Here is a 15,508-nt window from a genome sequence, read left to right on the forward strand (position 1 = left end):
TGGTTAGGTCAGTATATGCGGCAGAAAATTGCCATTACCGAAAGCCAAAATCTGTGAAATATACCTAAAACATTCTGGTATGTCTTACAGCTCCTATTCAAGTAAAAAAATATTCTTCCTCTTCTGTTTTTGTTCTTGAATCTCTGACTGAAATTAGTTGAGGTCTGTTAGCAGATGGAGGTTTTGAACGATAGACAAGTCGTCTTCCCATCTGAAACAAAAGGAAAACAAAATACTTCATATTCTTTAGCATAACCATTTTCTGTTGAAGTATGTAAAATTCCAATAATAAGTTGATTTTTATAAGGAATAATATGGTTTAAAATATCACATAAGGAATTGGTAACCTAATGGATGTCTAGGTAAAGTTAAGCAGCAAATTGAGCACCTATAGTTTCTAGAAAACAGGTTTTATGGGGAAGTGGTGAGATTCAGGTAAAGTCATCAAATAGCATCTGGTTCAAATACAGTCAGCCTAGAAAAGCACCATATTGGAGGCCAACATTTAAGTGCCATGGCCAGTTTTTTCTCCATAGTTGGAAGAGATCATTTGTTTCTGTTGACTACCAGTTGACTAGCATTTAGAAATCTTGTTAAACAAAAACTTCAGAAAACCACATTCTATTTTCTTAAACACTAGTATTACAGTTGGCTCTTAGAGGTGTTCCCACCAGGAAATTCTTAGGGAAATTTTAAGTTCATTTTCTCTAGGGTATATATACCCAAGTATATCACTACTCAATTTATTTTTCTCTTTTAGTCTTAGGATCTACCCCTTCCCTTTTTTGGTTTTTGTTTTGCCTTTTTTTTTTTTCCTTTTTGTCTTTTTTCGTGTCCAGCAACGGATCGCAACCCTCAGTGTCACGCCTGACCGGACCGGGACCGGCAATGGGATTGCAACCCTCGGTGTTGCGCCCGCACCTCGCTCAGCCAGTGAGCGGGAACCGGTCTGTATGTGGGATCCGAACCCTCCGCGGGAGCGCCATCGCGCTCTCAAGCGGCGCACTGTAGCAGTGCGCCACCAGGCCTGCCCTTGTTTTGCTTTTATAGCTGAATTAAATATATAAATTAAATGAATGGATGAGGAAACTACCATATTCTATTGTACATGAGATTTGATGGGACACATACATTGTGTCTCAAAAGGGACACTATATTGACATTTTAGGCAGGGCAATTCTCATGTGAGACCATTCCCCCCTGTACTGAAGAATTCTTGACATTCCTGGACCCAGAGAACCTAAATAACAGTAGCACTCCTCCCATCTGGGGATCGCAACCCTCGGTGTTGCCCCCGCGCCTCGCTCAGCCAGTGAGCGGGAACCGGTCTGTATGTGGGATCCGAACCCTCGGCGGGAGCGCTGCCGCACTTCCCAAGAGGCGCACTAGCGCAGTGCGCCACCGGGCCGGCCCCCTGAATTCCTTTTCTAATGTCAGAATTTTTAAAAAAATGTCAGCAGTTTTTGGTAACCTTCATATTAATACTGTCTGAGAAAATTGCCAGTGATGAAGCGTCCTGAGTAAATTATCAGAGGTCGTTCTACATTGTTGACTTTATCAGATCACCATTTTCTTTTTCAGTTTTAGTTTTTTTTAAATTTTTTTGTCCTTTTTGAGACCGGCCGCACTGCGCTCAGCCAGTGAGTGGTGACTGGCCATCCCTATATAGGATCTGAACCCGTGGCGGGAGCGCTGCTGCACTCCCAGCGCCGCACTCTCCCGAGTGTGCCACGGGCTCGGCCCCAGTTTTAGTTTTTATTCTCATTTTTAGTTAGTTTATTCAATAAGCATTTATTGAGTATCCACCATGTTCCAGGCTTTGGAGATACAAAGCTTATAAAACTTATGGTCTAGAAGGAAGGGTGGATATACAGTTAGCCCTCCATATCCATGGGTTCTGCATCAGTTGATTCAACCAATCTTGGATGGGAAATATTCAGAAAAAAAACTGCGTCTGTACTGAACACATACAGACTTTTTTTTCTTGCCTTTATTTTCTAAACAATACAGTACTACAGCTATTTACATAGCATTTACATTGTATTCGTATTATAAGTAATCTAAAGTATCGGGGAGGATCTGCATAGGTTATAGGCAATACTGCACTATTCTAGATCAGACACTTGAGCATCCGTGGGTATTGGTACCCAGGAGAAGTCCTGGAACCAATCCCCCAGGGAAATTGATAGATGACTATTGAAAAATAATAGGTGAGGAAAGTCTTCATAGGAAGAATTGAATTGAACTAGATAAACATAGACCCTTTCTAAGATTAAGTACTTATTTAAATAAAATATTTTAAGGTAATCGTCACTTTTTGGTATACTAGTACATATTAACAGTTATCACACTTAAGAACTTTTTTCAAGTTCTTACCTCAAGAGGCACACAATAAGCACTGTGTTACCTATCACTGTGGTAAGAATCATTGTCCACATTAGCTTTGCAGATAACCATGAAATTGTCTTCCTGGAATATGTTTTAGATCCCATCCCAGAGGAGGGAGACAGTGGCACATAGCAACAGAAGGCCCTCCTTACCCAGTGTGGAAGCCATGGACCACATACACTTGGTGACAGAAGTATGATCCCATACTTCTGATTGGACAGGTACTCTTGCCATATAAGGAACCTTGGCTTCTGGTCTGATTCTGCTACTAAATCGGAAGTGACTTTGGGCAAATCATTTTAACTTCAATCTTTAACTATCAATCTCATTATCTTTACGGTGTGGACATCAGAAGACCCTTCCAAGTATATGTAATTCTCTGGGTTCGCTATCTCCAAAACTTTGTTGAGTGAAAGACGCAAGGTTCATAGCTGCCATTTGTAAGAAAAAGAATATGTACACAAATACGTAGAATATTTCCAGAAGGATGCAGATGAAAACTTTTAACAGTGGTGGACTCCAGGGAGGGCAACTGAGGAATTCTGACTTTTCACTGAATACTCTTTTGTACCTTTTGAACTTTGAACCATATGCTTATATTACCTATTTAAAACAACTTATTCAGAAATTCTCCAGTTTCACGAGTCTAGAACTAAAGAAAAAGAGGAAAGAAAAGAGGCTTCTTTTACCAAAGTGTGTCTAATGGAGAACTGTAGACCTAATAATTTGGATTATTCTAAAAGTAACAAGGAACCAGAGGGAGAACAATTGAAGCTGTGAGCAAGAAAGATTATTTTACTGAAGTTCAACCTGCGTAAGTTAGACAAATCAGATATTTCATTTTTGCACCACAGAGGCACACACATATTGATGTGGTTGGGCTATTAATAGCAAAACACGAACCTTTTTCTTTGGTTGTGCTACTGCTCTTTCTAGAGCAGCTTTTAGCCTTTCCTCCTGGTGTCTTTGTTTTTCTCTCATTTTCTCATCACGCAACCTGTCACAAGAGGGGAGGAACATTTTTGTAACTATAAATCACAGAGAGTAAAAAAGATCTACATCATTACTCTTTGGTAATGAACTATTTGAAAGTATAAGACCTCTTTTAAGGTTAAATGAAAATGGTACTTCATCTTCACCCATAGTGACTTTTGAATATTTAGGTAAACCCCAACAACAAATCCTGTTTTGAAATGCGAAGAAATTTTATTTCACCATTTTGGAAGAAGTGAAATCTACCCAGATCTTGGTCTAAAATGAGATCAAACCTTCTAGTCCCTCCAGATACATTTCAGTGCTTTACAGTTAGTCTGTATAATAATTGCTTGAATTACCTTCCAGCTTCCCCCTCCCTGATTTTTAAAACCTTTTTTTGAAGTATAACATACAGAAAAGTACACAGATCACAAGTGTATAGCTCAATGAATTGCCACAAAAGTGTACTCTCCAGTTAATCTTTCTGAATGATATCCTCAAATTAAGACCAAGACATACTATTTGTCTTATTCTCTTTAGGGTTGTTGTGAGGAGAAAAATTAGATAACCTATTATAAGGCTATTACAAGGCTTAGTGCGGAATAGGTTCTCAATAAGTGATATTTTATGGATTTATATACGATTGTCAGTGTAAGGTTATACACTAGTGGATGGAAATAACATTTACTGAGCATTTTAATTAGTGAAATTGGGTGCTCTGTTACATGTCTCCAAACCATGGGGGAAAATCAACTAAATTTCTCTTTTGAATAAGAAGAAAAATAATTGGAATTAAATTCATGTGTCACTGCTGAAAATAAGTTGTAGTTACACTTTGATGAGAATGTGTTTGCTACTGTAAAAGGGATGCAAGTGCTGTTAGTGTAATCAGAGTGAGGTCATCTTATGGAAGGAGTAATCTTTTATTTCAAGAGTTTTTTAAGAGTTTGCTTTGGTTTATTTATTTATTTTATTATTATTTTTTTAATTTTAACTTCTCAATATACATTGTAGTAGATTTTCATGTCCCTTTACCCGTTCCTCTTTCCCCGCTCCCCCCCACTACATCATATCTGTTTGTTTGTCTTAACAAGTTTGCTTTATATTCAATAAAATCTTATCAGGATCACCTTCATATATTCTGGACTTCATTTTCTTATGGGGGAAACAATATCTCCCATGCACCAGTAATATAGTAAGCAATAACAAAATATCTAATACTAATGGCTGGTGTTTGAGTACTTACTATGTGCCAAACAGGCTTTAGTACTTTTATGTAGATTATTTAATTTAATGTGCACAGCAACCCTATGAGATAAGTACCATTATTACTGCCATTTTACAGATTAGGAAACTGAGACTGGAGAAGTTATGCTGCCTAAGATCACAAAGTTGTGAACAGTTGAACCTGAATTGAACCCAGGCAGGCAGGCTCTCATGCCGATGCGGGTAGCCATAGAACTAGTCTGCTTTCCAACATGTTTTTTGCTATAACGTAAACATTATCCCAATTAGAAACATTTACTACATGCCACATTATACTAGGGGTCATTTATAATTATAATAGTCATCGCCTCAAATGTAGTCTGTACATAAAAATCCTTATTTAACTCAGTGTGGAAATCTGTAAATCAGTGTGTTCTGAAAGACTCCAGGCTAGGCAGGGACATGGGGGTCAGGGGGTGGAGTCCCAGGTATGATAATCTTCATAAGGTTATCCTGAGGAATAAATGAACTAATGTGTAAGTGTTGTATAAGTGTTGGTAGTTTTGCATTGAGGAAAACCCTCATTGTGTGGCTGTGACTTTCAAACAATTCCTTCATAGATTGAGTCTCCCTGTAGTTTTCCAATGAAGGGTTCTTAATTCTATACCTTGGGTCTTTCACCACAAGTGCAATTCTTCCACTTCGTAGTTTTGCATACATTTGCACATGACTAGTGAGTTCACCTCAGAGATTCACTTTTCCAGGCTAAAAGGACCCCCTTGCCCTTCCCGAACTAGGTCAGTTGCCCCTGGTGAGTTTTCTTTGTTCATCTGGTTCCTTTTCACACTGCTCATTACCATTGGTGAGACACATTTATTGTATAAAGATATTTGATGAAGTGTCTCCTCACTAAATAACTTTTGAGGAGGGCGGGGCTGGGTTTGTTTCTTTACCACTGCGTCCCTACATGACAGTCCTTGCTATATGAGAGAGACTTTCTAAACATTTGTGGAATCCAAGCAAAACCAGCTATTCATTAAATCATTCACTATACTTATATCATAAGACATTGACTGTACTTTTGCCGTCGCTCTTTCTGTTTTATTCTCTCAATTGCCTCCACATTTTCTTTGGGAATGGATTCGATGAGGTCACACAGTTCCACCAGGCGAGACTCTACTTTTACCAGCTTTTGAACTGCATTGAGGCTACCAACCTCAGCATCTCCAATGCAGATTCTGTACACTTGATTAATTTTTTTACTAAGTGAGTCTATCAGTTTTTCCTGATATTGGGAAGAAAAGGAAGAGCAGAAAGCATAACATCATATGTCTATTTGGTTGCTCATTCAATAAATATAAAATTCCCTTTTACGATGATACAGTGAAAAGTCTTTTATATGCTACTGTTTCCTTTTTTAAAAGAAAACTTTAATATGACATATACCAGTGATATTCAATCTATATCATCATTTATAGTCACATCATTAGTAACACCTTGGATTATTTTCTTAAAATATATTTAAGCCCAGCTGTAAAAAATAATCATAATAAGAATATCCTTTTCCTTGAATGTTTTTGTTTATCTGATTCCCTAAGCATTCAAATAAAGGCAACATACATTTTAACAGTGCCTTGCACATAACTGTGCACTTAATAAATGCTTACTGAATAAGTGACTGAATGCATTCTCTCAGAAAAAAAAAAAAAATTTACTAGCAGATTCCCAGGCTGGTCTGCCAAAGCATTTTTAGCAGTCAGATTTTCACTTTCTCCTTTGGGAAGCCATTGCAGTATTCTAATCTGAACAGAAGCTTAGGTCAAACTTTGCTGATCCCTGTACCTTGATACTGCTCCGTGTTAAGTGATGGTAGATATTTTTGAGCTGATAGGTAACTCATTTCAGGACCATAAGAAAATTATCATCCTCTTTCTCCATTGCATACCTGGCATTCGCAGCTAAGAGGACTTCAACAAATTGCTGGGCAAGGTAAATAGCTCTCCAGGTAGCATCCTGCCCCAATTCCCACTTCTGCTCAAGAAGATGAGAATCACCATAAAGCCAAGGACAAATAACACACTCAAGACAGATGTGGCTCCTGAAACCATGGGAAATCCCTCCTGGAATCACAGTCTCCTTCCAGAGCCACCAACACTTAATTATAAGCCAAGATCTGATACCAAGAGTGTACTTCCAACTGCTTGTCTCCCCCACCTCCTAGTTTAACAAGCTATCTGATGGTCCTATTTACCAAAAAGCTCCTTTTTTTCTCTCTCTCTAAAGTAATACTTACTCTTTTCCTATTTATACTAAAATACAATCCTTTTAGAAAACTTGAAGAAATACAAAATAATATAAAAGAAAACAGCAAAAGTCCTATTTTTCATAAAGCCCCCTTTTTTCCCCTCCCTAAAATAACATTTATTATATTTTCTATTTATATAACAACATATTCCTTTTAGAAACCTTGGAGACATTGTAGAAAAAGATAAAAGGAAAAAGTGAAAGTAACCCATTAGGGACTGAAATATTGTACACTGCATATGAAAAAACAAAACTGCTGAAATGTGAGTCAGTAAAGCAGAAAAAACATGATGCTTAAAAAAATATATTGAACACTGGTTTTGAGAAAAAGCAACTTTACTGTGAGAATGGTAAGCCATTGATATAAATTCCTAAAGAGACCTCTTAAACAGAGCTTTAGATAGGCATGGGCAGTGGCTTTTTAGGACATCTTTTCTCTCTCTGTTTCTCTTTATTTTATTTTTTTAAAAGATGACCAGTAAGGGGATCTTAACCCTTGACTTGGTGTTGTCAGGACCACGCTCAGCCAGTGAGCAAACCGGCCATCCCCATATGGGATCCGAACCAGTAGCCTTGGTGTTATCAGCACCGCACTCTCCCGAGTGAGCCACAGGCCGGCCCTGTTTCTCTTTTTTTAAGTTCCCTTGTCAAACAGGAGAGGAAAAGACAAAAAGAGATAATTTCTTAAGAGAACAAGGTAAGAACAGCATAAGAAAAGAGAGGAGGCAGGCTGGCTGGTTAGCACAGTTGGTTAGAGGGCATCATTATAATACCAACATCAAGGGTTCAGATCCCTGTACTGACCAGCAGCCAAAAGCAGGAAGAAAGAAATAGAGAGGAATGAGGTTAAAGAAGATGATTTGTGTGAAAAAGAGATTGAGAGCTTGGCCCTCAAAAGGGCAAAGAAGAGAGCACAAGATACAAGCCTACTGATGACAGAAATGTCAGCCTGATCCCTGAACTGCCACCAGATGGCAGGCCTAGCCCTGAGCACCGAGTGAGGCTGCAGGGGGTAGGAGGTGCTCTTCAGGAGGTATAGTGGGTGGAATTATGGAAAACTCTGAATACCGGGATGAGAATTTAAAATGCCCTCCAACAGCAAATGGGAAGTGATATGACCAGAGTGACCTTTTAGGAGGAATCATTGTATCAGAACTGGAGAGGGGAGGGGGGAGATAACTAGATGTCATTGGAAGTCTTCCAACTCAAGGATTCTGTCATTCTAATCCATGTCACATTCTGCTGTGTGCTGTCTATACACAACACTGCCAATTGAATTTGATCAGCTCCCTGTGCAAAAGAATAATAAAACCCAGAGATGAGCACATTCTGAAAACTGAACAATGAACTACCTTATGTTCCATTTCATGTTCCATGAAAATGGAACTGCTACACACAACAACATGGATGAATCTCACCAACATAATGTTAAGAGAAAGAAGCCAGATACATCACATGATTCCATGTGCACAAAGTTCAAAAACAGGAAAACTCATTGATGGTGAGAGAAGTCAGGATAGTGGTCACTTTTGAGGGATGGTAGAAACTGGAAGGAAATATGAGGGAAGTTTCTGGGGGCTGATATGGTCTATTCCCTAATTTGGAGGTAGCATGTGTGTGTGTTCACTTTGAGGAAAGTCCTTAAGAGGTACTTTAATGATATGTGCACTTTTCAACATTATACTATACTTGAATTTAAAATTTTATTTTACAAGTGAAATATTGAATCAAGGAAAAAATTTTTAGGGGATCAGGTACAGTTAGGAGTGTGGAAATTTTGAAAGAATAAAATATTCATTGTACAGTTATAGCTCCAAAGTAACTATGATAATTTATGAGTATCAAAATTAGTTGTGTCAATTACACCTCAATAAAGCTGGGAAAAAACTTTTAGAAAATTATATGCAACTATGTTTATTTACTCATAAAGGATTATGTTTTGCATGTTTTGAGGTCTGGAAGAATGGGGTTAGGAAAACAGGAAAATTCTAAGAATACTTTTTCCTCCCAGTTTTCCTCTCTGCCTCCCCTTCTCTACCCTACAGTTTCTATCTCTAGGAAACACTGTGAATATTAGCCCCATTTCCCCAGAATGTACAATAAATACATGAATGCCAAATTTATACTCGTGACAAAAATTTCATGGACAGTCTTTTAAAAAGTAATTTTCAGATCAATTCTACCTTCTCTGTTTAGGGATCTGATTGCTTTCATGTTTACAAGTATTGAAAATGCCAATTTTTTCCATAGCTGCCCTAAACTTGGATGAAATGGATATCACAAATATTAATCTCACATTTTGTTTGTCAATCAGCTTCAGAATTATTTAAAACAGAGTTGAGGGATGGAAATGACCCAAGTGTCCATCATCAGATGAGTGAATAAACAGAATATGGTATATACACATACAGTGGGCTGTTAACTCAGCCTTAGACAAAAATGCAGTTCTAATACATACTACAACATGGATAAACATTGAAAACATTATGCTAAGTGAAATAAGCCAGACACCAAAGAACAAATATTGTACTGTTCCACTTAACATGAGGAATGTAGAATAGTCAAATTCCTAGAGACAGAAAGTAGAATGGTAGTTGCTAGGGGCAAAGGAGGGAGGAATGGGGAGTTTGTTAAATGGGTATAGAGTTTTGCAAGATGAAAAGAGTCCTGGAGATTTGTTGCAAAACAATGTGAATGTACTTACCACTACTGAACTGTAAATTTAAAAATGGTTAAGGTGTTACATTTTATGTTGAAATAATGATGAAAAAGTTCTGGAAATAGTGGTGATGGTTATACAACATTGTAAATGTACTTAATGCCATTGAGCTACAACTCAACATGGTTAAGTGGTAAATTTTGTTATGTATATTTTATCACAGTAAAAATCATGTTTTAAAACAACAACGACAACAACAAAACCCAGCACTGAAGAGCTGAAAGGTGGCTGTTATCACACTTCTTCCTCTAGCAATGCGCAAGCCCATCCCCTGCTAACTCAAGGTGCTATAACACCCTAGGAAATGTGTGTACAAAGGAGCCATGAACAGCTTCTGCTTTTTGTGGGTAGGGAGGACAGTAATCTTCTGATACACTTACCCCAAATCCATCTCTGTTTGAAAATCAAGTTCCTGACCATAAATATGATATTAGCTCCACATATTAGCTTTGAATTTTTATTTCATTTAAGGTTTTTACAAGGAAACCAATGTTAGATGGAGTTTGTTATGAGTCTAAAAACTAACCTAGTCATTCATTCATCAAACATTTATTGAGCACCAACTTTATGGGGACATTAAACTGAACTAAGAAGGCTAAGACAGTTCTGCCCTTCAGGGGTTTGCATCCAGCTGGAGAGATGAACATGTCACTACATAAGTGTCCTAGTATGTGTCACCAGTGCTCTGATAATGAGTCTATCTTTGCAGGCCCAAAGACACCAAAATGTAATACAAGCTCAGTGTTGGGCAAATTTTCCATTCAGTGCCGATTCATTGTTGAGTTGATTCACTGCTTCCTCTCGTAATTACTTGCTCATTGAATTACCACTTAAATGATCTCAGGCAGTAAATTACTTAATACATATATACACTCTGACTAAAAGAAATGTATTTAGAGGAAAAAAATCATAGTTTGTAAAGATTAGAGCAACATTTTAAGAGAACACTAGTGCCAATTTGAATGCTTCCTAGCTATGTAATTTCAGTATTACATACTGGCAGGATAATTACAAGCTGGTTTTCTGCCTCTATCATTAACCTGAGATTTGTGATTTGCTTTAACTCCCCTATTCAAATGCTTAGTACACAGGAAATACAAATTATTATTATCATGAGCCAAAATAAAATTACCATAGACAAAGATTGATTACCTGAGCCTCTGAATTAAATTCTCCGAAACTAAATAGCCTGGACCTTAATTCCAATTCTGCTGCTTTTTCCTCTTCTCTCACACACTTATCCTTAAGCACTGCCTTGTGCTCTAAAAGAAACTCTATGTTGGCATTTCTGTTGCAAAAGAAGAAAGAGACCCCCATCTGTAATTTGTGGTTTAGAGAAATAACTGTCAGTCAGGAGCTTCGACATTCTTCTAGATCATGTGCCAGCCTTCATCCTATCTCTAGCAGGCCAAGTATGAGTCCACATTTGAAGACATTGCCAAAGTACATACAACTTTTCAAGTTACAATGAGAATCATAAGTGAATCAGAAGTGCATGCTGCTGTCAACTTCCATCAGAAAGCTATTTTCTTCCCTTTCCCTACCTTTGTGGGTCCCCTCAAGTCTCCCAAATCAAGAGCTAGGATGTCGGGAACCCAAGCTGTGGTGTGATCTATTATGGCAGTGTTTGCAAACCTGGCTGAGAACCAGAATATCTGGGGAGCCAAGGGGGAAAATATAGACTCCTGAATCCCTTGCCTAGAGATTCCCCTAGATAAAGATCCCCTAGAGATAGATTCTGACACAGATCCCTTTTCCTGCCTGCCCGCATCCACTCTATGTCCTGGAAAATCGTACTTAGGGGAGGGAGGGCAGCCACCATCTACTGTGAGAATTAAGAAAGATACAAGGATTCAAAGGATACAGTCGTGGTAATGAGTTGGCTGTGAGATCATGACTTTTAGGTTCTTATCTTCTGAACGAATTCATTTGTTCTGAGGTTAAATGTAGTTTGACCTACTTTTTAAAATGATTGCCATTGTCTGGCCCAGAAAATTTCTCCAAAAAAGATTCTACATATTTTTATAATGAGCAGATATGAAAATCTATTCTCTACAACTTGAAGTTCTTTTTCAAAATTATCATAATATAAAATTTTAGAGTAGAAAGGAATTTTGTGAGTTATCAGATGCAGCCTCTTTGCCCTGATAGAAATCTTTTCTTTTATAGTCATGATATGTATGTTATAAAATGATATAATATTTAATCACAAAAATTATTTTGTTGAGAGTAACAGCCAAGGAAAATGCATTTATTAGCATTATCATCTAAAGCATGATTTGATTGAGGAATGACAGCAAGCCAGGTGACAGAGTGAAAATTATACTCGACAAAAATTAAGGCACTAGGTACCATTTTAATTCATTTTAGTTTTTTAAACTATCTTTTATTATTACTAGGTAGGAAAATATTTTGACAAATGGAAGGAAGTAGGGACAAAATTAAACTAAAGCCAGTCTATTCTGTGTAAATATAACTTCTACATTTTATACCCCACAATGTAGACTACTGTTCATAAAAATCCCAGCCTAAATCCAGAGAGACCATGAGAAAGAGCCACATGTCAATGAGTTCAACCCAATCTCCAGTTAGAAATTGCCTAACAGAATAAATGTACTTGTTTTTAATGACTTACATTTTATCCTGTATTAATTTTTCTCTTTTGTTTACATCTTCAAGATTTTCATCTACATCTTGGGAATACTGGACCAAAGTAAGATTCTGCTCTTCCAATTCTGTGAGGACTTGGAGTAACTCTTCTGGTTCTTTAAAATAAAGATCTGGCTCCTAATCAATCAATAATGAACAATATAGTTCACTTAAAAATATGCTACCTATGCACATGTGACTTATCTAAGAAACACAGTGGAGTAAAGGAATACTGCTCTGATTGTGCAGGAGACACAGGTAAAGAGTTACACAGGAGCCTCGCCTATATCCCAAGTGAGAGTTGGCTCTCAGGAAGAGGATGTTTTGGGTAACAGGGAAAGATGAAAGGTATTAAAGAAGGGAAGGGGAAGGGAAAAAGAAAGAAGCAGGTGAGGAAAAGAGAAAAGAAGGATTAAAGCAGAAGAAGAAACACAAGCAGGAAAAAGGGAAAGGCAAGGGAGAAGGAATAGAAGAAGAAAGAAGCCAGAAGGCTAAGTGAAGTTCATTTTCCCTCCACATTTTAATTATTTTATTGTCCAAATTTTTAAGAATAAGTGTACATTACTTTAAGTAAACAATTTTTTAAAAGATGGGTATTTGCACATCCATGCTCATCATTATTTACAATAGCCAAGAGTTGGAAGCAACTTAAGTGTCCCTTGATGGATGAATGGATAAAGAAAATGTGGTAACTACATGCAATGGAATATTATTCAGCCTTAAAAAAGAAGGGAATCCTGTCACATGCTACAACATGGACATTATCCTTGGGGACATTATGCTAAGTGAAATAGGCCAGTCACAAAAAGACAAATACTGTATGATTCCACTTATATGAGGTATCTAAAGTAATCAAACTCTCAGAAACAGAATGTAGAATGGTGGTTGCCAGGGACTATGGGAGGTGGAAAAGAGGAGTTGTTTAATGGGTGTAGAGTTTGAGTTTTGCAAGATGAAAAAGTTCTAGAGATCTGTTGTGCATCAATCTGCATATGGTTAACACTACTGTACTGCACACTTAAAAATGGTTAAGATGGTAAATTTTATGTTATGAGGGTTTTTTTTTAACCACAATTAAAAAAAAGATGATTCTGATAAGGTGTGTAATGGACGGTGGGTTTTGTTCTTTTGAGTTTCTGTGTTTGCATAAGGATAGGGTTAGCTCAAAGTCAATCTTGTGGCAATAAAGGGCTGTTTTGTTGAAGGCCACTTAGTACATCTCAAGCCCCAATAAAATGGTGAGCAATCAGAAAGCGGCTATTTTTACAGGAAGATTGTAGATGATATATATCTCTTAAATTATTACCTACTTATAGACGTTTATTTTTCATAAAATATCTTATGATAAAGATCTACTATATATCCAATTGGAGAACAGTATCAAAATCATTTAAGGATAGGGTTAGCTCAAAGTCAATCTTGTGGCAATAAAGGGCTGTTTTGTTGAAGGCCACGTAGTACATCTCAAGCCCCAATAAAATGATGAGCAATCAGAAAGCGGCTATTTTTACAGGAAGATTGTAGATGATATATATTTCTTAAATTATTACCTACTTATAGATGTTTATTTTTCATAAAATATCTTATGATAAAGATCTACTATATATCCAATTGGAGAACAGTATCAAAATCATTCTTCCTTCTGGAAAGTTTGTGGAACATTTGGAATAGAACATTTTAATTTCAAAAGAAGAAATGAGCATCTGTACTTTTCACCACAGTATTTAAATCAAGAAATATAATCTGGTTACCACATCAAAGTCTGCATCATCATCTAAAAAGAATTCCAAACTGTCTTCTGAACTGATACTTTCAGTCCAGCTGTAAAAGAAAAAAGAAAAAGAAAATGTCTAATTTGTGAGCCATTCTGTCAAAAGTTTTGCTTTCATTTCTGAATTGTCTTTGGAACCTAACTGTAACATAATCCTTTTCAATAGCCCATTTAGCCTTAGGGAACTGCTGATTGCAGAAATCAATAGATTCCATGTGTATGCAAAAGAAAATCAGGATTTGGCCCAAGACAAGGCTGAAATACACAAACAATGAGACCACGTGGAAAGGCCATATCTCATGGTACCAATTATTTGAGGTGCATCTATATATAGAGTAAGGTAACTTCTTTAAAAGAAACATATGACAGCCTGCATTACCACATCCGTTTTGCCCCTTTTAATGCAGTCTTGAGAAATAAAACATGTGCTCTAGTGCTCAAAACGAAGTTTGTGTCACAGTCTTCTGGACATCCCCGAGTAAGACAATCATTTTCCTTTTAAGAGCAGGTTTTACTTTTCAAAATATCTTCCAACCAGGCTGAGGAGATGTTGGCTGGGGGGATAGGCAATGAGGTACATCCTTGAAGAATAATTATGTGGCTTAGCAAGTGGCTCTGGAAAAATCCTTTAAGAGAAATAAATTGAAAATGATTGGACTATTAGAGAAGTAGGGATAGGGAGAGAGTAATGTGGCTATTGTTGTGATCTAGGTCATTAACACTTTCAAGTAGAGGGCTGCTGCCATGATGGGCAAAGTGAGGAAGTGAGTGGGGGAAGGGAGAAGGATCCAGAGATATGGGGAAGAATGAAATCAGGGGAACCAAGAATAGAAAGAGCTAGGGCCGGCCCGTGGCTCACTCGGGAGAGTGCGGTGCTGACAACACCAATGCCACGGGTTCGAATCCCTATATAANGGGCCGGCCCGTGGCTCACTCGGGAGAGTGCGGTGCTGACAACACCAATGCCACGGGTTCGGATTCCTATATAAGGATGGCCGGTTCGCTCACTGGCTGAGCGGGGTGCTGACAACACCAAGTCAAGGGTTGAGATCCCCTTACCGGTCATCTTTAAAAAAAAAAAAAAAAAAGAATAGAAAGAGCTATCAGGGCCAAAAGAGAAGAGACAAAGATGACTCCAACATTGTAGTCTGGGAGCCTGGAATATTGCAGGTAGCACTCACAGGAAGGAAAATGATTTAAAGATGGAATAAGGAAAGGATTAATATTTGCTCTGCTCATGTTGAGTTTGAGGGGACAAACACCCAACTGGAGCTGCCCTTTGAGCAAATGGAGATAAGGTATGAGAAACAGAGAAAAAGCTGTGGGAGTGGATGGATATTTGGGAAACTTACCCTGAGAAAGCACTTGACACCACCATCCACCCTCTCCTTTCTTGGGTTCAGTGACATCACTTTCTTTTTTTTTTTTTTTCCCCAAAAGATGACCAGTAAGGGGATCTCAACCCTTGGCTTGGTGTTGTCAGCACCATGCTCAGC

At 37.7% G+C, this 15,508-nt stretch overlaps 1 protein-coding gene across 1 annotated transcript; it reads right to left on the reverse strand.

The window, feature by feature from the left end:
- Positions 1-79: 79 nt before the first annotated feature.
- Positions 80-15,390, reverse strand: CCDC38 (coiled-coil domain containing 38). The gene is made up of 7 exons (XM_008576807.1): positions 15,365-15,390; positions 13,993-14,062; positions 12,228-12,379; positions 10,745-10,880; positions 5,649-5,854; positions 3,292-3,385; positions 80-211 (listed from the first exon to the last, which is right to left on the reverse strand). The coding sequence occupies exons 1-7, from the start codon at positions 15,388-15,390 to the stop codon at positions 98-100; spliced, it is 798 nt and encodes a 265-aa protein (XP_008575029.1). The 3' UTR covers positions 80-97.
- Positions 15,391-15,508: the final 118 nt, after the last annotated feature.

The sequence above is a fragment of the Galeopterus variegatus genome, unplaced genomic scaffold (assembly GCF_000696425.1).
Source record: "Galeopterus variegatus unplaced genomic scaffold, G_variegatus-3.0.2 Scaffold1405, whole genome shotgun sequence".
Classification (NCBI taxonomy): domain Eukaryota; kingdom Metazoa; phylum Chordata; class Mammalia; order Dermoptera; family Cynocephalidae; genus Galeopterus; species Galeopterus variegatus.